Genomic DNA, 23,195 nt, shown 5'->3' on the forward strand with positions numbered 1-23,195 from the left:
AGCCGACGAAACGTCGAGAAAAAAGATGAAATAAACTTGTTTTATTTGCATTTATATATATTGACCAAAACAGCCCATTAAAATAAACAAAAATCTATTAAAACTAAGTGGTCATAAAAAGAAAAAGAGAATAAAATTTTATTTATATAGAAAATTTTGTCAAAATTCTTATTTCAATAGAAAATTTAGCCAACATTTCATTTCTATAGAAATGTTTGTAAAATTTTATTTCGAAATTTTTTAGAAAATTTCGTCAAAATTTTATTTTGAAATTTTTTTGAAAATTTTGTCAAAATTTTATTTTGAAATTTTTTAGAAAATTTCGTCAACATTTTATTTCTATTGAAAATTTTGTAAAATATTTTATTTCTATAGAAAATTTTGTAAAATATTTTATTTCTATAGAAAATTTTGTAAAAATTTTTTTTTCTATAGAAAATTTAGCCAACATTTTATTTCTATAGAAATTTTGTTTCTATATGAATTTTATTTCTATTTTATAATTTTATTTCTATGAAATTTTGTCAAAATTTTATTTCTATAGAAAATTTTGTTAAAATTTTATTTCTATAGATAATTTTGTTTCTTTTGAAAATTTTGTCAAAATTGCATTTATTTCTATAGAAAAGTTTGTCAAAATTTTATTTCTATAGAAAATTTTGTCAAAATTTTATTTCTGTACAAAATTTTGGCCAAATTTTATTTCTATATATATTTTGAAAATTTTTAGAAAAATTCGTCAAAATTTTATTTTGAAATTTTTTAGAAAATTTCGTCAACATTTTGTATCTATAGAAAATTTTGTCAAAATTGTCACAGTTTTATTTCTATGGAAAATTTTGTAAAAAATTTTATTTCTATAGAAAATTTTGTAAAAATTTTTATTTCTATAGAAAATGTAGCCAACATTTTATTTCTATAGAAATTTTATTTCTATAGAAAATTTTGTCAAAATTTTATTTCTACAGAATATTTTGTTAACATTTTATTTCTATAGAAAATTTTGTTGCTATTGAAAATTTTGTCAAAATTGCATTTATTTCTATAGAAAAGTTTGTCAAAATTTTATTTCTATAGAAAATTTATAATGAAATGATTAATCGAGCTCGAGGTCTTTGTGTTTTTATTTGTTTTTATTTATTTATTCATTTGTCGATATTTCGCCTTAATCTGTAAGGCATTTTCAAGACGAAATTAACAATATGGACAAAAAACACAAACAAAACTTAAAGTTTACTTATCAACCTCTTCGGTCTCCATTTGTTTTGTCAAAAATTGTCAATGTTTTATTTCTATAGAAATTTTTGCAAAATTTTATTTCTATAGAAAATTTTGTCAAAATTTTATTTCTGTACAAAATTTTATTTCTATAGAAAATATTGTTAAAATTTTATTTCTATAGAAAATTTTGAAAAAATTACCATCGGACCAAATTTAAATATTAATAATTTTTTGGACCAATTTTGGACCAAAATGGCAACCCAGCTACGTACAGTGTCTGTTTCTCTTTTGCTCTCTTATTTTCTGCTTTTCTTAGTTGCTTGTTGCAATTATATTCAACCAATATAGAAGTTGGCCTTATCCCATTTCTCCAAAATGGGGATATTTTTCCGTGAATGGGGAGGAATTTTCTGAGTTGGGGACTTGAGGATCTGGCGGGGAGTATCCATACATTTGGGGATTTTTGTGGGGACTGTTTTGAAATCGGTTTAACATAATAAAGTAACATCAAATTTCTACATTTTTACAAAAGAAGTCCAGTGGTTTGTCAACATTTAAAAAAGAAAACTATGCAACTTTTTCTTCCACGGTATTCGCAAAATGGAGTATTTGAACGGACACAGGATTTTACTCATTTTGGCTAAATTATTTTTCTACAATTGCAAAATCATTTCAGACTCGTTGCCTCCGTAACCAGTGTACAGAAATTATGAAGATAATTCACCCTTGTATTGATCTACCACCACGGTTGTCACTTGAGCCAAATATAATCTACCAAAAATCAATACCAAAGGCAAGTGTCAATATCCTGGGTTTCGTTTCGTTTTAGTTATTTGGATAGTACTAAACGAAACAAATGGAAACGTTTTGTTTTGTTTGTTTTCGTTCTCTGATTCTTGGTCGTGTTTAAATTCGGTTATTTCGAAATGTGTGCTAAAATCACAAACACTAATGCTACATTGCATTGTAAAGACTTCTCTATTGAACTTTCCCAATCAGTGTTGACATGTATTCGTGATAAAGTGAGCGGTAATTTTTCAAAAATTGCTAATATGAAAAACACAATACACCCAGTTTGTACATTTAATTTAATGCAAGCAATTTTGAATTCAGTAATAAATTAATACTAATTATAAATAGTGTTATAACGTCAACTTAAATACGTACAAAGTATCTGGAATGGGAGAAAACTATTCTCAACACTGATAGTTCAAGATATTTAAAAAATTTTAAAAAATGTGTGAAATGCATATTTATTAGAATTCCTACAATTGTTTTATGAAGGAAAAATATTGATAGACTGTCGATTAAATTTGTGTACTTACAATAAGAAGATAAGAGGTTAGTGACCTGGTAAAAAATGGTAGAAGAAAAAGTTTCCATTACCAGTTGTAATTAACCATAATTTATTATTTTAACGCGAATATTTCACTGGACACAAATATTTTAGTGAAAGCCGACGAAAAATAAGTACACTAAAAAAACGTGAACCCTATATTAAATTTTAATTTAATTTAATTCTATTTTAGGTCATTATTATGTTGTGTTATTATGTTTTGAGAAAATTTTCTTGGCTTTATTAATTTAAGTAAACTAAAAAAATATACACATATGTTATGAAGTATAAAGATTTACTATATTCGTGTCTCCGACAATATAATTCAGAATTCTTAAAAATTGCAAATTTTACCAATCATCTTGAGCTTCGTATGGTACTAAACACATTTTTTCCAATTTTGAACTCAAATTTTTTCTTTCAAACTATGAATATTTCTTTAACAAGTGAAAAAACATAATTATGTCTAGTAAATTTTTTGAATTTGTCAAAAATTATTTACTTATTTTAATGAAATCGGCGAGACATGTGCGTTTGTAATACAGTTTAAAATTTTCCTTCCTGGTGGATTCAAATTTTTTTTTTAAGTGTACGTCATCGCAAGCGTACCAAACCTCTCGTCTGACAGCTGACAGAATTTATTCCATTGACAGGTCATTTTATTGTTTACAAGCTTACAAAACCATTTTGATAGACTGCATTCAGAAAAAAATGCCAGTGTTATAGTGTGATTGCTTTATATATCATTAGAGCCCTACCGCATTAAAACATGGATTTGATTTTATTTCTCGAATGTAGTATTATAAAAATTTTTTAAAATTTTATTTCTGTAGAAAATTTTGTCAAAATTTTATTTCTATAGAAGATTTAGTCAAAATTTTATTTCTATAGAATATTTAGTCAAAATTTTATTTCTATAAAAAATTTTGTCAAAATTTTATTTCTATAGAAAATGTTGTCACAATTTTATTTCTCTAGAAAATTTATTCAAAATTTTATTTCTATAGAAAATTTTTCAAAATTTTATTTCTATAGAAAATTTTTCAAAATTGTATTTCTATAAAAAAAATACGAAATTTTATTTCTATAGAAAATGTTGTCAAAATTTTTCAAAATTTTATTTCTATAGAAAATTTTTCAAAATTGTATTTCTATAAAAAAAATACGAAATTTTATTTCTATAGAAAATGTTGTCAAAATTTTATTTCTATAGAAAATTTTGTCAAAATTTTATTTCAATAGACAATTTTTTCAATTCGAAAGTATGGCCTAAAATGAAAATTACAATTTTTAAAGATTTTATAGAAAATTTTGTCAAAATTTTATTTCTATAGAAAATGTTTTCAAAATTTAATTTCTATAGAATATTTTTTCAATTCGATAGTATAGTCTAAAATGAAAATTAAAATGTTTAAAGATATTGAATATTGACTTATAGAAAATTTTATCAAAATTTTATTTCTATAGAAAATTTTGTCAAAATGTTATTTCTATAGAAAATTTTGTCAAAATTATATTTCTATAGAATTTTATTTCTGTAAAAAATTTTGTCAAAATTTTATTTCTATAGAAAATTTTGTCAAAATTTCATTTCTATAGAAAATTTTGTCAAAATTTTATTTCTATAGAAAATTTTGTCAAAATTTTATTTCTATAGAACATTTTTTCAATTCGATAGTATAGTCTAAAATGAAAATCAAAATGTTTAAAGATATTGAATATTGACTTAAAGAAAATTTTATCAAAATTTTATTTCTATAGAAAATGTTGACAAAATTTTATTTCTATGGAAAATTTTGTCAAAATGTTTTTTCTATATAAAATTTTGTCAAAATTATATTTCTATAGAATTTTATTTCTGTAAAAAATTTTGTCAATTTTCTATAGGAATATAGGAATAAAATTTTGATAAAATTTTCTATACATACAAAAAAAAATTTTTTTGATTTCAATCACGAAAATCGCGGATTCAATCATTTTTTAATTGAAATGTCTTCAATCACGAAAATGATAGTATCAAACACCCATTTTGATTGAAAACCAACACGATTTTCAATTAAAAATTTAATTGACTTTTGTCACGGAATCAATTAATTGTGTGATTGAATCAATTAAAAACGTGATTGATTTTTAACATTAAATTCAATCACAGTTTTAATTGAATCAATTAAAATTTTAATTAATTTCGCAACAAACATCAATCAACTATTTGATTCATTCAATTAAATAATTAATTGAAATTGGCTATAAATTTTAATCAAAAAATGTATATATTGCGCCCCAAAAAATCTTAGTTAGTTTTATTTGAAATAAAAGAAAATATTTGTTTCTTATAAAAAATATTCAATATTTTATTATTTTTTTAATTATGCAATAGACATAAAAAATAAATTTGGTTCATGTGTGTTTTGTTCTAACATAACTTACATATACAATTACTATCAATAACAACTAAAGGGTGAAAAAATAGACTATATAAATCATTATCTTCCTTATCACAATGTCAGCATGTTCCTTCTAATGTGTAAATGCGCCTAGATTTCCAATAAATCAGCAGCCTGTAAGCCAAGTTAGTTTTTCTGAAAGTAAACAGAATAATTCGAAATTAATTTTTTTCAATTAAAAGTTAATTTTGCTAAACATTACGTGCATAGAATATCAAGTTCAATTCTTAGTTCCAGGTTGCAGATTTATAATCTTCTTTTGCAGTGGTAGTCTTTTAGCATAAAAATGTGTATTAAGGAGCTCGGTAACTTAATTTTATTTCCAAAATTTCCACACATTGAAATCGTCTATTAAAACTTGGACCAATCAAAGACAAAAATAATGGCAAAACAATGTAATATTTGGTATTTTATTGATGATACTTAGCAAATTCTGGAAATATAAAAAAATATAAATGGAAAATACATATTTTTATTATTTTCGAATATTTTCATATTTTTAAATTCAAAAGAAATAACTTTTTACCATTACATAATTCAGCTCATTAGTTTATATATCAGATATACTGCTCTCTACTTGGGCTCAAACTGAAAAAGGCAGGTAAAACAAAAATTCAATCTAATGCCAACGCTACTTCGCAACTTCAAGCCCATACCAACAAACCCATACCGCTCTTAGTTTTAAGAAAACTAGGAGTGAAAAAATTATAATTTTTAAAGATCAATATGGTACCCACCTTTTGATTACAAACATATTCTTATATATTTGATAAAATGATGGAGTTGATTGATTGACCAATTTCACGAGATAAAATTGCTCACTAAAAGAAATGAAAAAATATATATTATTTTAGTCCGTTTAATGTAAACATGCTTCAATGGAAATTATTCACATTTCACAATTTCTTACCTTCAATAAACGTAGATTGTTTTCCATTTTTACAATACCACAAACACAGGTAATTTCTAATGCGTTCTGTCATATATGTTTTCAAACGTTTACCACGTGACCATTTGTTGTTGCACACTTTATTTATTTCAACCCTTTGCTATGATTTGTTATTGAGTTCAAAATATTTATGCACATATTTTGAATGCAGCAGACAGAATGTCGCCAATCATGTTTTTCAATTTACGCAAAAAACAAAAACCCAACCTTTCGTTACGAGTTACTTCCACAGACTGATCTCTCCATCATACATTTTTTAATAAATACCCATTCTCTTGTTCTCTTTTCGCTCTTTCCATTGCTCAAAATTATTCAATTTCAATCACAAAGGTGATTGGATCAATCACATGTGTAATTGGAAACGGAAATATTTTCAATCACGTTTGTAATTGAAAATTATTTCCGAATTGATTAACAAATTGATTGAATCAATTAATATTTTAATTGGAAACGTAACAAATATCAATCATTTTTTTAATTGATTTTTATTCGGTTTTGATTAAATAATTAATCGAATCAATTAACATATTAATTGAATCTGTTTCCAAATTCAGTTAAATGTTTAATTGAAAAAATTTTGGTGATAATTTTTTGTGTGTAGGAATAAAATTTTGACAAAATTTTATTTCTGTAAAAAAATTTGTTAAAATTTTATTTCTATAGAAAAATTTTCAAAATTGTATTTCTATAGAAAAATTTTCAAAATTGTAGTTCTATAGAAAAATTTTCAAAATTTTATTTCTGTAAAAAAATTTGTCAAAATTTTATTTCTATAGAAAATTTTCTCGAAATGTTATTTCTATAGAAAATTTTGTCAAAATTTTATTTCTATTGAAAATTTTGTCAAAATTTTATTTCTATAGAACATTTTTTCAATTCGATAGTATAGTCTAATATGAAAATTAAAATGTTTAAAGATATTGAATATTGACTTATAGAAAATTTTATCAAAATTTTATTTCTATAGAAAATGTTGACAAAATTTTATTTCTATGGAAAATTTTGTCAAAATGTTATTTCTATAGAAAATTTTGTCAAAATTATATTTCTATAGAATTTTATTTCTGTAAAAAATTTTGTCAAAATTTTATTTCTATAGAAGATTTTCTCAAAATTGTATTTCTATAGAAATTTTTGTTTTAAATTTTATTTCTAATTAAATCAAAATTTTATTTCTATAGAAAATATTATCAAAATTTTATTTCTATTTTTATTTTTTCTATTATTTATTTCTATTTCTATTTATTATTTTTTCTATAGAATTGTTTTTTTAAATTTTATTTCTATAGAAAATTTTTTTTTAAATTTTATTTCTGTAGATCATTTTCTCAAAATTTTATTTCTATAGAAAATGTTGGTAAAATTTTATTTCTCTAGATTTTTTTTTTCAAAAAAATTTTTTTTTTTCAAAATGTTATTTTTATAGAAAATTTTGTCAAAATTTTATTTCTATGGAAAAGTTTGTCAAAATTTTATTTCTATAGAAAATTTTACCAATTTTTTTTTGTCAAAACTTTATTTCTAGAGGAAATTTGTGTAGTATCTCTTAGTTGCATTTAAAAATAAACTTTAACTTGTTCTTGGTAGCGTATGAAATATGCAACTCGCTAGCAACTCGATAATGGTAGCGTATGATCAACATTACTTCCCATTTATTAACAATCATACGCCAATATGAACTAGGATGCATAAAAGTCTTGACTTTTTTTGAGTTTGGCCTATCACCATCCGCTCAATTTTTCCACAATCCACGGACAATCCCGTTTCCAGGAGCATTGATTCTGATGGGTGTTTCAAAGCCTCTTTGTAATTTAGATGAACATAGAATCCGGCTAACATTTTACAATGACCTTATCTTTACGATTTTAAATAAATTGACGTATGTGAATTCATTGAATAAAATTTAAAAATTTTTTATTTTGTTTTTTATTCCAGCCCACCAATAAACAAAATGACATCGGTTCCCAAAATGAAGGTGGCAAAACTAAGGAGGAAACAACTAAATTGTTATATGGAATTAATGATGATCCACCCTGGTACTTGAGTATATTCTTAGCATTTCAACATTATTTGACTATGATTGGTGCTATTGTTTCCATACCATTCATATTAACACCAGCTCTCTGCATGTCCGATGAAGATCCAAATCGTGGCATAATTATTTCCACAATGATTTTTGTAACAGGTATAGTGACATATTTTCAAGCTACTTGGGGTGTACGTTTGCCCATTGTCCAGGGTGGTACCATATCATTTTTGGTACCAACTCTAGCCATATTAGCTTTACCCCAATGGAAATGTCCCGCGGATGAAGTAATAAATGCCATGGATGAAGAGGAACGTGAAGAGCTATGGCAAGTGCGAATGCGTGAATTGTCAGGGGCAATAGCTGTCTCGGCCATGTTCCAAGTAATTCTAGGCTACACTGGTTTAGTAGGAAAAATACTACGATTTGTCACACCTTTAACTATTGTGCCCACAGTATCGTTGGTGGGTTTAACACTTTTCGAACATGCTGCCGAAACCGCATCAAAGCATTGGGGCATTGCTGTGGGGTAAATATGGATTTTTTTTATTTTTAATTTAATATTTTTATATATATATATATATTTTTTATAATTTTAGAACCACAGCCATGTTAACTTTATTTTCTCAAATTATGTCAAATGTCCCCATACCTATGCCATCATATCGTAAAGGACATGGTATTGAATTTCGTCCGTTTTTACTATTTCGATTATTTCCGGTAAGTGGTTTATGAAAATTGCACAGGTGAATATATATGTCCAGCATATGGGGCCGTTTTGCCGCGATTTCGACCTTCAAACGACCTTCCATGCGCATCCCAAAAAACAGAGGCCATTACTTTGCCAGCGGACTTTTGAGTCTTTCCACGCTTCGGAGACGGTTCACCGGTCGCTGTCCACTCAGCCGACTGTCAGGAGTTAACAACTGCAAACATCGCTCAGAATCATCAACACGTTGTTGTTTTTGGTCAAATGTGAGCTCGAGCGGCACCCGTTTTGCACAGAGCTTCCGCATATCCAAATATTTATGAATGATATGACCAACACGTTCCTTTGATATCTTTAAGGTCTCTGCTATCTCGATCAACTTCATTTTACGGTCATTCAAAATCATTTTGTGGATTTTTTTGATGTTTTCGTCGGTGACCACCTCTTTCGGGCGTCCACTGCGTTCACCGTCCTCCGTGCTCATTTCACCACGCTTGAATTTTGCATACCAATCAATTATTGTTGATTTCCCTGAGGCAAAGTCCGGAAACTCATTATCAAGCCAAGTTTTTGCTTCCACCGTATTTTTTCCCTTCAGAAAACAGTATTTTATCAAAACACGAAATTCCTTTTTCTCCATTTTTTTTTCACAATAACAAAAGTTGCTTCACAAACTAATTGACTTACAGACGTCAAATCTTGACACGAATCATTTGAAGGTTGGTACTATATAAAAATAATATGTATTTAATACGAGCGACGCCATCTATGTGTCAGACCGGGGACTTATCAGCCGACCTGTTATAGCGCTTTACTTTGTTATATTATATATCAACCACCCTGTGATAGTGCATTGTGTCTCGACGAAACTTATTAAACCATGACCAACATAGTAGAGTAGGTATCGCGGCTGCGCGCTATTTCAGACTCACTTGAACTATTCTAATAGCTTGGGTGAACATATAGTATTTTAGTTTAAATGTCTTTCAAATTCAAATTAGTTTCAATGTCTTTCAAACTCGGTCGTCCATCCATGGGTCGTGGAGAAATTCTGCGACGATCTAGACATCTTCGTCCGTTGAAATCAATCTAACTTACGAATGATGTTTTGGTAGATTTTAAAAAAATATTCCTCTCTAACTAAGAACTACTACACATATTTTCTTTAGACAAAATTTTCCATAGAAATAAAATTTTGACAACATTTTTCTATAGAAATAAAATTTTGACAAAACTGTCTATAAAACTAAAATATAAACAAATTATTCTATAGAAATAAAATTTGGACAAAATTTTCTATAGAAATAAAATTTGGACAAAATTTTCTTTAGAATTTTGACAAAATTTTTTACAGAAATAAAAATTTGACAAAATTTTCTATAGAAATAAAATTTTGGCAATATTTTCTATAAAAATAAAACTTTAACAAAATTTTCTATAGAAATAAAATTTCGACAAAATATTCTTTAGAAATAAAATTTCCACAAAATTCTTTACAGAAATAAAAATTTGACAAAATTTTCCTTAGAAATAAAATTTCGACAAAAATTTTTACAGAAAAAAAGATTGACAACATTTTCTATAGAAATTTCAGAAATATAGAAATAAAATTTTGGCAACATTTTCTATAGGAAAAAAACGCTGACAACATTTTCTATAGAACAAAATTTACACAAAATTTTCTATAGAAATAAAATTTTGACAAAATATTCTTAAGAAATTAAATTTCGACAAAATTTTCTATAGAGATAAAATTTTGACAAAATATTCTTAAGAAACTATTTCTACAAAATTTTCTTTTCGTACAAACATATCTCTTTTCCTATGCCACTGTCAAATCATCGATTTGAGTGCAGTTGGCCGGCAAAATTTTCTATAGAGATAAAATGTTGACATAATTTTCTATAGAAATAAAATTTTGATAAGATTTTCAAAAGAAATAAAATTTTACTAAATGTTCTATAGAAATAAAATTTTGGCAAAATATTCTTAAGAAATAAAATTTCGACAAATTTTTCTATAGAAATAAAATTTTGACAAAATATTCTTAAGAAAATATTTCTACAAAATTTTCTTTAGAAATAAAATGTTGACAAAATATTTTACAGAAATAAAATTTTGGCAAAGTTTACTACTGAAATAAAATTTTAACAAAATTTTCTAAAGAAATAAAATTTCGAAAAATTTTTGTTTAGAAATAAAATTTCGAATTTATACAAAATTTTCTAAAGAAATAAAATTTCGACAAAATTTTGTTTAGAAATAAATTTTCGACAATATTTTCAACAGAAATAAAGTTTTGACAAAATTCTCTTTAGAAATAAAGATTCGACGAAATATATTGCAGAAAAAAATGTAACAAACACAATTTTCTAAAAAAGTAAAATGTTGACAAAATTTTCTAAAAAATAAAATGATCACAAAATTTTCTACAGAAATAAAGTTTTGACAAAATTTTCTATAAAAATAAAATCTCGACAAAATCTTTTATAGAAATAAAATCTTGACAAAATTTTCTATTGAAATAAAAAATTTGACAACATTTTTTATAGAAATAAAAATTTGACAGATTTTTCTATAGAAATAAAAATTTGGCAGATTTTTCTATAGAAATAAAATTTTGACAACATTTTCTATAGAAATAAAATTTTGACAAAATTTTCTATAGAATTAAAATTTTGACAACATGTTCTATAGAAATAAAACTTTGACAAAATTTTCTATAGAAATAAAATTTGGCAACATTTTCTATAGAAATAAAATGTTGACAAAATTTTCTATAGAAATAAAAATTTGACAAAACATTTTACAGAAATAAAAATTTTCTATAGAAATAAAATTTTGGCAAAATTTACTATAGAAATAAAATTTGTAAACAGTTTTCTAAAGAAATAAAATATAGACAAAAAAAATTCTAAAGAAATAAAATCTTGACAAAATTTTCTATAGAAATAAAAACTTTGAGAAAATTTTCTATAGAAATAAATTTTTTACAACATTTTGTCTAGAAATAAAATTTAACAAAATTTTCTATAGAAATAAAATTTTTCTAAAATTTGGCAAAATGTTCTATAGAAATAAAATTTTGACAAAATATTCTTAAGAAATTAAATTTTGACGACATTTTCTATAGAAATAAAATTTTGACAAACTTTTCTATAGAAATAAAATTTTTATAAGATTTTCAATAGAAATAAAATGTTGACAAAATGTTCTATAGAAATAAAATTTTGACAAAATTTTCTATAGAAATAAAATGTTAACTAATTTTTCGATAGAAGTAAAATTTTAACAAAATTTTCTATAGAAATAAAATGTTGACAAAATGTTATCTATCTATATATATAAAATTCAATCAATGTTTGTTTATTTGTTTGTTTGTATGTTCCGAGTTGGCTCCGAAACGGCTGAACCGATTTACTTGAAACTTTCAGAGATCGTAGGGGGCGTTCATGTGGTGAAAATAGGGTACCTCATTTTTTGACACCTGGTCGCGGAGGGGGACCTCCCCTTCGTCGGACTTTTTGAAAATTGGACCAAAGTTGACCGATTTGCTTGAAATTTTCATTGAAGATTGGGGTTGGCATCTAGACAAAGATCCGCTACTTTTTTATTTCGATATTTGGTGGCGGAGGGTTGCCTCCCCTTTGTTCGACTTTTTTTTAAGTACAGTGAAAAAACTAAAATTCTCTAAATTATCTGAGATTTACAGAGAACATGTGGTGAGGTTATGGAATTAATATGGGGTACCCGATGATTTCATATGTGGATGGGGAGGGGGACCTCCCCCTTGCCCTATTTTTGAAACTTGGAACAAAATGATGCGATTTGCTTGAAATTTTCATTGAATGTTGGGGTTGGCATCTAGACAAAAATCCGCTACATTGGCATCTATACAAAGATCCGCTACTTTTTATTTCGATATATGGTGGCGGAGGGGGGCCTCCCCTCCCCTTTCGACTTTTTTTTAAGTACAGTGAAAAAACTAAAATTCTCTAAATTATCTGAGATTTACAGAGAACATGTGGTGAGGTTATGGAATTAATATGGGGTACCCGATGATTTCATATGTGGATGGGGAGAGGGATCTCCCGCTTGCCCTACTTTTTGAAACTTGGAACAAAATTATGCGATTTGCTTGAAATTTTCATTGAATGTTGGGGTTGGCATCTAGACAAAAATCCGCTACATTATTTTTCGATATCTGGTCGGGGAGGGGGACCACCCCTTTGCCCGAATTTTTTTGTTTGAAAGTACAAACAAAACTAAACTCCCCCGACTGAAATTTTACGGAAAAAAATGGGTTATGAAATTTATATCAGGTTCTCGATTTTTTAATAAAAATAAAAGGGCATATCTGGTTGGGGAAGGGGAAAATAGAAATAAACTTTGTCGATTTACTTCGATAGAATTTATAGGGACCATTGAGTAGTTGCGAAATTAATATAGGGTACGTGATAGTCCGATATCAGGTCGGAGTGGAGCGAATGTGGGGGGAGGGTTCCCTTTTGTCCGTTTTTTTTTTTTCTTAAATTGAAAGTAGAGGGTTGTCCGTAAATGGGAACTCGGTACATAATTTTATGATTTTTGCACAGGCTTCTGCCAGACTTCTTTTTAGTAAAGAACTTAAATTTACATGAAATTGGCAGCAAACGTAGAGGGTGCGTCATTTTCCAACATTTATCAAATGTTAATATGGTAAAATTTTTTACTATTTTTGCTTTTTCCGATTTATTGGATGGGAAACAGTAATTCTTTGTATGTTATTATAATATAGTGCTTAATTTTCAGATATGTTGAGGAGAAGGATACCTTTCCTTGACAAACCACACTTAAAATTCACAAGAATATTTGTACCTATAAACGAAAAATCAAGTAGTCCGATTTGTTTAAAAGAATTCAAATCTTTTCGAATTTTTTTTTTCAGCACGAAGGATATAGTTGACTAAGTTAACGCAAAATATTCCTCCAAATATGCTTCGGAAGGCGCAGCGAAGCGGGCCGGGTTACGCTAGTATAGAAATAAAATTTTGACAAAATTTTCCATAGAAATACAATTTTGACAAAATTTTCTATAGAAATACAATTTTGACAAAATTTTCCATAGAAATAAAATTTTGACAACATTTTCTATAGAAATAAAATTTTGACAAAATTTTCTATAGAAATTAAATTTTGACAAAACATTTTACAGAAATACAAATTTTCTATAGAAATAAAATTTTGGCAAAATTTACTATAGAAATAAAATTTTTAAACAGTTTTCTAAAGAAATAAAATATAGACAAAAAAATTCTAAAGAAATAAAATCTTGACAAAATTTTCTATAGAAATAAAAACTTTGAGAAAATTTTCTATAGAATTAAATTTTGTGAAAATTTTCTATAGAAATAAGATTTAACAAAATTTTCTATAGAAATAAAATTTTTATAAAATTTTCAATAGAAATAAAATTTTGACAACATTTTCTATAGAAATAAAATTTTGACAAATTTTTCTATAGAAATAAAATTTTGATAAGATTTTCAATAGAAATAAAATTTTGACAAAATGTTCTATAGAAATAGAATTTTAACAAAATATTCATTAGAAATAAATATACGACAAAATATATTACAAAAAAAAATTAACAAAATTTTCCGTAGAAATAAAATTTTGGCAAAATTTACTACTGAAATAAAATTTATACAAAAGTAATATTTTCACAAAATTTTCTATAGAAAGAAAATGTTGACAAATTTTTCGATAGAAGTAAAATTTTAACAAAATTTTCTATAGAAATAAAATGTTGACAAAATGTTCTATAGAAATAAAATTTTGGCAAAATTTTCTATAGAAATAAAAGTTATCGTAAACTTTAAGCCTGAGCCCCTCAGAGCCCTCAGCATAAAACTTTAATATATATACTTGGTTTTTAGGTTCTCTTAACAATAATGATAATGTGGGGTCTCTGTGGTATCTTAACCCTTACCGATGTCTTTGAAGAAGGTCACCCATCAAGAACAGACGCTCGCCTCAAAGTTTTAACAAATGCCAAATGGTTTTATGTCCCATATCCAGGACAATTTGGCATACCTTCGGTTACATTGTCTGGTGTATTGGGTATGTTAGCTGGCGTTTTGGCATGTACGGTAGAATCGTTAAGTTATTATCCAACAGTATCTCAAATGTCTGGTAAGTACGACAATATTTATTACAATTTTTATTCCAGCTTATTGGACACGAAGAAGCCAATTGATACTATTAAGTTATTATTACTATTCACTTTAAAATGTTTAATTAATTTTGTTTATTATTGTCAATTAACAGGAGCCCAATCTCCACCCCTGCATGCCATTAATCGTGGTATTGGCACTGAAGGTTTGGGAACGGTCTTGGCTGGTCTTTGGGGGGCGGGAAATGGAACCAATACATTTGGCGAAAATGTCGGGGCTATTGGTGTCACTAAGGTATTAATATATTCTTTGTTGTCTAACTAACAAATTTCTTTGGGTGTAATGTACTTCATTACATATTTTTTTTAGATTGGTTCACGTCGTGTCATCCAATGGGCAGCTTTTATAATGATTCTACAAGGAGTTATAGGAAAATTTGGTGCTGTTTTCATATTAATTCCAGACTCGGTTGTTGGTGGTATATTCTGTGTAATGTTTGGCATGATTGTAGCCTTTGGTCTATCTACATTACAATATGTCGACCTACGGTCGGCAAGAAATCTCTATATATTGGGTTTATCAATATTCTTTCCCATGGTCTTGTGTAAATGGATTCAACAACATCCAACGGCAATTCAAACGGGCAATCAGACTGTCGATTCAACATTGACTGTTCTTCTGGGTACAACAATTTTAGTTGGTGGTCTTTTGGGATGTTTTCTCGATAATGTTATACCAGGTATGTCAGAATAACGATGTGATGGATTCAAAAGGGGAAATATAATAACATATATATTTTTTTCAATTCCTAGGTACTCCTAAGGAACGTGGTCTCATTGCTTGGGCCAATGAAATGCCATTAGGCAGTGACAATGTAAATGATGGCACTGCAACTGATTATGATTTTCCCTATGGAATGGAAACACTACGAAAGTAAGTACTTCGTTTTTTTTTTTTTTTTTGCAACTGACTATTGTCAAAGTTTCGACATACAATTTTGACTAAATTTTCTATAGAAAAAAATTTGGACAAAATTTTCTATAGAACAAAATTTTTACAATATTTTCTATAACATAGAAATAAAATTTTAACAAAAGGTTCCAGAGAAATAAAATTTTCTTTAGAAAAAATTTTGACAAAATTTTCTATAGAAAAAAATGTTGACAAAACTTTCTATGGTAAAAAATTGGCAAAATTTTCTATAGAAAATATTTTGACGAAATTTCTACAGAAAAAAAAAATTGTGACAAAATTTTCTCTACAAATAATTTTTTTCTATAGAAATAAAATTTTGGTAAAATTTTCTATAGAGGTAAATTTTGACAAAAAATTCTATAGAAGTAAAATTTGACAAAATTTTCTAAAGAAATAAAATTTGGACAAAATTTTCTGAAAAAATAAAATTTTCTATGGAGTCAAATTTTGACAAAATATTCTATAGAAATAAAATTTTGACAAAATTTTCTATATAAATAAAATGTTGACAATGTTTTTTCATTGACTGAATGGACAATGGTTCCTGAATAGGAACCATTGTTGCCACAGCTAGTAGAATTCTACCAAACATGGTAATTTTTTACTGTTTGGTAGATTGGAAGAATTCTTCATATTTTGGTAGATTTTCCAAGATATTCCTTTCCAACTAAATGTCCTTCAATTTTTATAGAAATACAATTTTGAAAAAATTGTCTATAGAAAAAAATTTGACAAAATTTTCTATAGAAAAAAATTGACAAAATTTTCTATGGAAAAAATTTACAAAATTATTTCTATTGTTCAAAATTTTCTATACAAAATATTTTGACGAAATTTCTATACAAAAAAAAGTAAAAATTTTTCTATAGAAATATTTTTTTCTACAGAAATAAAACTTTTGCAATTAAACAAAAGTTTCCAGAAATAAAATTTTGACAAAAGTTTCTGTAGAGGTAAATTTTGACAAAATTTTCTAAGAAGTAAAATTTGACAAAATTTTCGACAGAAATAAAATTTTGTTAAAATTTTCTATAAAGGAAAAGGTAAATTTTTGACAAAGTTTCTAGAAATAAAATTTTGTCAAATTTTAAAGTAGATAAACTTTAACAAAAGTTTCTATAGAAATATAATTTTGACAAAACTTTCTATAGAAATAAAATTTTGACAATTTTTTTCATTGACTGAATGGACAATGGTTCCTGAATAGGAACCATGGTTGCCACAGCTGAAATACATTTTTAAAGTTTTCTATAGAAAAAAATGACAAAACTTTCTATAGAAAAAAATGTTGGCAAAATTTTCTATAGAAAAAAATGTTGGCAAAATTTTCTATAGAAAAAAATGTTGGCAAAATTTTCTATAGAAAACAATTTTTGACAAAATTTTCTATATAAAAAATTTTTGCCAACATTTTTTTTTATATAGAAAAAAAATTGACAAAATTTTCTATAAAAACAAATTTTGAAAAAATTTTCTATAGAAAAAATATTTGACAAATTTTTCTATAAAAGAAATTTTGACAAAAAAAATGACAATATTTTCTATGGAAATTATTTTTTTTTATAGAAATAAAATTTGCAAAATTTCGATGGACGTAAATTTTAACAAAATTTTCTAGAAAAATAAAGTTTTCTGGCGAAATAAAATTTTTTCTAACATTAAAAATTTTTCCGATTTTTGGTTTGGTAGATTTTTTGGCATGCATTTTTTTCGGCACGACTTTCAACCGTGATAGGATCTCATGTATAATAATACAATTAGTTTTATTATATATTTATATATGTTTTTGTATAAAATTATTAAACTACTATCCCAACAATTGGATTGGATAATGGATGATTTATTTTCTTACAGATGGAAATGGACCTACTATGTGCCGTTCTTGCCAACCTACAAATTACAAAAGCAAAGCTGATCTTTGTTTCCTTGTCGATGAGAAGTACTTATATGTATTTGATTTTAATTAATTTTAAATATATGTTTTTGTTATTGTTTTTCTTTTTATTAAGTAAAGTGATATTTTACTCATAAAATAATTAATTTTAATCGTAGTGGGCCGCTTGTTGGTAAACTTATCCGCATACATATGTATTAATTTGTAGTGTAGATTATTTATATACCCAGTTATGGCGGTGGTTATGAAAACCATTATTTGCACTACAAGAAGAATTCGCAAATAATTGCCAAAAAACAGCAAACTTATTATTGGCGTTTTGGCTCAAAAAGAGTTTGTTATTATGACAGTTTTTAATGTAATTTCACCCATTTTGTTCCATGCTTTGGCTCTTCAATTGGTGTCCAGATCTATGAACCCTACGACAAGGATGGGGTGCGTCCAGAGTGATCAGGTGGTAAGTCGGGTAGGTTTAGCTGGGCAAGCGAAAACGTGACGAGTGTCATGTGGCTCTTGGTTACAGATGGAACAGACGTCAGCTACGCTGCTATCAATCATTGATAGGTAGGAATTGAGGCGGCTGCACTTGCCTGATCTTAGACCTCTGAGCGAGAGGTATCTTTCCTCCGGTGCTATGGGCGATGATCGGATGATTATCCTTGTAGCTTCTCACCGCTTCAGCTACAGTATCCTCATGAATCATGTTCAGCCCTGTCTGATATGCAACCTGATCTAGAGGCTCACTTTTGTAACGCTGGATCTCGAACTCTAGAAGATGAAGATAAACCCTTAAATTCCTGGGTGGTGGTTACCTATCCACAAGATGGTGATTTGGATGGCTACTGCGATAGCAACCCAGTAGGTACTTCTTCGATAGCAATCCAGGAGGTACTTCTTCGACTCCGCATAAAGTTGATCCAGGGGTGTACTACAGAGACATCCCATCGCAGTTCTGAGGGCAGCGTTCTGACAAGTCTGGATGGTATTCACTGCATGTCGCTCGTTTGCAGCGCTACACTGGCGCTGCATAGTTTACCACTGACCGGCCAATTGCCTTATAATTAGTCAACAAGTTTTCTTTGTCCCCACTCCAAGTGCTGCCAACAAGTGACTTGAGGACCTTGTTTCTACTGCGGAGCTGTTTACAAATTGCAGTGACAAGAGCAGACGACTTAAAAAGGCTGTCGAATGTGACCCCGAGTATCTTGGGGTAGTTTACTGTCGGAATTATTTCACCATGGACTCTAACATTCAACTGCCTACGTACTTTCGCCGTCCATGTAGTGAAACGTGTGGCTGAGGAGTTGGTGGCAGATATCCTCAAATTTCTACTAGTGAAATAACTGGTAAGATCAGCAATGTAGACGTCTAAACGATCGCATATGTCATTAACAATAGGCCCGGATGCCATAATTGTACAATCGTCCGCATATGATACAATCTCGTCCCGTCGGGGGGGTATAATCGAGGACAGGTAGAGATTAAATAGTGCCGGAGATATTATCCCACCCTGGGGAACTCCCTGTTTAACTTTACGGAGTTTTGATTTCTTGTCCCTGAATTCCACGTACGACTGGCGTCCGCACAGATAATTGAGAACCCAACGCTTGATACCTGCCGGTAAGGACGTTTTTTTTCGATGTCCTCGAATAGTGTGGAATGGTTGGCCGTATCGCATGCCTTTGATAGGTCAAGCGCAACGAGGACCGTCCTATAACAAGGCTTGGGCTGATTGAGTCCCATATTAATATGTGCCGAAATGGCATGTAAGGCTGTCGTCGTGCTATGCACCTTACGGTCTCCATGTTGATTGTGAGCAGCTGGGAAATTCTCCACAAGGCTGGCGAGGAGTAGTGCCTCAAGTGTCTTGGCTACTGGCAAGAAAAGTGATATCGGTCTGTACGATTCACCCTTACTCAATCTTTTGCCGGCCTCAGTAGTGGAATCACCCCACCCATCTTCCAGACATCAGGTATAATGAGTGATTCCAAGGACAAATTGAGGAGTCTGGTCAGGTACTCAACTCCCAGTATTCCCAAATGCTTCAGCATTAGCATTGAAACTCCGTCGGGCCCCGCGCCTTGGATGGTTTCGCGCTGTTGATGACAATGGTAACTTCGGCTGTGGCAAATTGTGGTGTGTCATCGACTCGGAGACCACGTATACGACGAGTGGCTCTCCTTTTTTCTCTATCACTCTCGGGATGCTCGACAAAGGTTCGGTTAAAGAACCTAACGCATCTCTTCGTATCAGCCACAGTCACGCCGCCAAAGGTGATGGGATTTCATAATCATAGCGGGGTTAATCACAATTTACTTGCTCCTGGGCCTAGGTTACATTGCTTCAGGTGCTCTAACCATGTGCTCCGCTTGTGCTCGTCACCTATCTTGCTAATCTCTAGTTTCTGGAAAAATATCTGAAAAACTATTACTTTATTCCATTTGGAAATTCGAAAATTGCTCACCAATATACCTTTCACAATTTTAAGCCTAATAACTATGTTTTCAGCTCTTCATTTTCGTTTTTATTTAAATAAATTATAATAAAATAGTTGCGCTTGGCGTTTCACAAAATATAAAATGGCTTTTGTAGCAATAGTGATGGCAAAATACTTCCATATATACATTTTGTACTTTTTGATACGCTTGACCCATCACAGTTGGCGATTGTTGTAGTGTCACTTACGAGTCTGTGGTAGCGATGAGGATGAAATGGAACTTTGAAATGCTGGCAGGGCACCAACAAACACTAATACTTTTTTACGGCAAGCGAGCTTTTTTTATTTTATTAAGCACATAGGACGAGTCAACGGCGAGAAAATATTGAATTAGGTTCTGTAGTTTGACCACATAATAACAATCTAATAACCATCTGCCATTGGTGTACAAAAGTATCCTATAAAAATAGACAAACATTATTTCATCCCTTTGTAAATTGATCTCACATATAGATCAAAAGCCTTTGATGTCATCACCTTTTGTATTTATTTTCGTAGTTTCCCTGCCAGCATTTCAAAGTTCCATTTCATCCTCATCGCTACCACAGACTCGTAAGTGACACTGCAACAATCGTCAACTGTGATAGTATTTTGCCATCACTATTCGCATGAAAGTATTTTGCCATCACTATTGTTACAAGAGCCATTTTATATTTTGTGAAACACCAAGCACAACCCTGCCAGCATTTCAAAGTTCCATTTCATCTTCATCGCTACCACAGACTCGTAAATGTCACTACAACCATCCTACTGTGATGGGGGGCAGCATATCATAAAGTACAAAATGTACTTCATACATGTATTTTGCCATCACTACTTTTACAAAAGCCATTTTATTTTTTGTGAAACGCCAAGCGCAACCAGCTTGTTATATTTTATTTAAAAAAAAAACGAAAATAAAGTTCTGAAAACATAGATTTTACCCTTAAAATTGTGAAAGGTATATTGGTGAACAATTTTTGATTTTCCAAATGGAATAAAGTGATTGTTTTTCAAATATTTTACAGACACGCTGCCTCCATCGAATAAAAACACTGGCTGATAGACGCTGTAACATCCCTGCCAGCATTTCAAAGTTCCATTTCATCTTCATCGCTACCACAGACTCGTAAATGTCACTACAACCATCCTACTGTGATGGGGGGCAGCATATCATAAAGTACAAAATGTACTTCATACATGTATTTTGCCATCACTACTTTTACAAAAGCCATTTTATTTTTTGTGAAACGCCAAGCGCAACCAGCTTGTTATATTTTATTTAAATAAAAACGAAAATAAAGTTCTGAAAACATAGATTTTACGCTTAAAATTGTGAAAGGTATATTGGTGAACAATTTTTGATTTTCAAAATGGAATAAAGTGATTGTTTTTCAAATATTTTACAGACACGCTGCCTCCATCGAATAAAAACACTGGCTGATAGACGCTGCAATATGTAACTCGCTACTTGTAACTCTACATCATCATTAATGCAAAAAATTATGTTAAATGTGATGTGATAGTGGTATAAATGTTATATTTGTAAGAATTTGTAAATGATTAATCAAATTAATAAATATCTAAACAAACGTGTTTTACTCGACCACAATGATTCTTTTACCACTATCTTAAAATGTGCTTTTTCTGATTGTTTGGAGGGTCTCTTATTGGGGTCGTTCTAAATTGATCTATAAAGGCACCTAATAATTGCACTCATGCGAAACCTTTTTGTAGTAACTTGGCGTGGTACAACTTCTCAATAGTGACGGCGCTTTTCCGACGAGTTTTTGATGTCGTATATGATTGTTTTCGACGTAGTGGGGATTCTCAAAAGAGTCCCCAAATTCAAAAAATGTTGGCAGGGATGTAACTCGCTACTTGTAACTCTACATCATCATTAATGCAAAAAATTATGTTAAATGTGATGTGATAGTGGTATAAATGTTATATTTTTAAGAATTTGTAAATGATTAATCAAATTAATAAATATCTAAACAAACGTGTTTTACTCGACCACAATGATTCTTTTACCACTATCTTAAAATGTGCTTTTTCTGATTGTTTGGAGGGTCTCTTATTGGCGTCCTTCTAAATTGATCTATAAAGGCACCTAATAATTGCACTCATGCGAAACCTTTTTGTAGTAACTTGGCGTGGTACAACTTCTCAATAGTGACGGCGCTTTTCCGACGAGTTTTTGATATCGTATATGATTGTTTTCGACGTACTGGGGATTCTCAGAAGCGCCCCCAAATTCAAAAAATGTTGGCAGGGAACTAGCTTCTTATAATTTATTTAAATAAAAACAAGTAAGGAAAGTCTAAAGTCGGGCGGAGCCGACTATATTATACCCTGCACCACTTTGTAGATCTAAATTTTCGATACCATATCACATCCGTCAAATGTGTTGGGGGCTACATATAAAGGTTTGTCCCAAATACATACATTTAAATACCACTCAATCTGGAAGAATTTGATAGACTTCTACAAAATCTATAGACTCAAAAGTCAGCTAATGCACTAGGGTGGAACACAATGTTAGTAAAAAAAAATATGGGAAAGGTTTAAATCTGAAGCAATTTTAAGGAAACTTCGAAAAAGTTTATTTATGATTTATTGCTCGATATATATGTATTAGAAGTTTAGGAAAATTCGAGTCATTTTTACAACTTTTCGACTAAGCAGTGGCGATTTTACAAGGAAAATGTTGGTATTTTGACCATTTTTGTCGAAATCAGAAAAACATATATATGGGAGCTATATCTAAATCTGAACCGATTTCAACCAAATTTGGCACGCATAGCAACAATGCTAATTTTACTCCCTGTGCAAAATTTCAACTAAATCAGAGTTAAAAATTGGCCTCTGTGGTCATATGAGTGTAAATCGGGCGAAAGCTATATATGGGAGCTATATCTAAATCTGAACCGATTTCAACCAAATTTGGCGCGCATTGCAACAATGCTAATTCTACTCCCTGTGCAAAATTTCAACTAAATCGGAGTTA

At 29.0% G+C, this 23,195-nt stretch overlaps 1 protein-coding gene across 1 annotated transcript in view; it reads left to right on the forward strand.

Moving 5' to 3' along the window:
• LOC142219511 (solute carrier family 23 member 2) overlaps positions 1-17,851 on the forward strand; it is a 34,340-nt gene extending 16,489 nt beyond the window's left edge. The window contains exons 2-8 of the mRNA XM_075288466.1: positions 7,886-8,505; positions 8,576-8,696; positions 14,604-14,859; positions 14,995-15,134; positions 15,210-15,579; positions 15,653-15,773; positions 17,670-17,851. Of these exons, the coding sequence (XP_075144581.1) occupies positions 7,886-8,505; positions 8,576-8,696; positions 14,604-14,859; positions 14,995-15,134; positions 15,210-15,579; positions 15,653-15,773; positions 17,670-17,730 (1,689 nt within the window). The 3' untranslated portion in view covers positions 17,731-17,851. The remainder of the gene's footprint in view (positions 1-7,885; positions 8,506-8,575; positions 8,697-14,603; positions 14,860-14,994; positions 15,135-15,209; positions 15,580-15,652; positions 15,774-17,669) is intronic.
• Positions 17,852-23,195: the final 5,344 nt, after the last annotated feature.

The sequence above is a fragment of the Haematobia irritans genome, chromosome 1 (assembly GCF_050003625.1).
Source record: "Haematobia irritans isolate KBUSLIRL chromosome 1, ASM5000362v1, whole genome shotgun sequence".
Lineage (NCBI taxonomy): Eukaryota > Metazoa > Arthropoda > Insecta > Diptera > Muscidae > Haematobia > Haematobia irritans.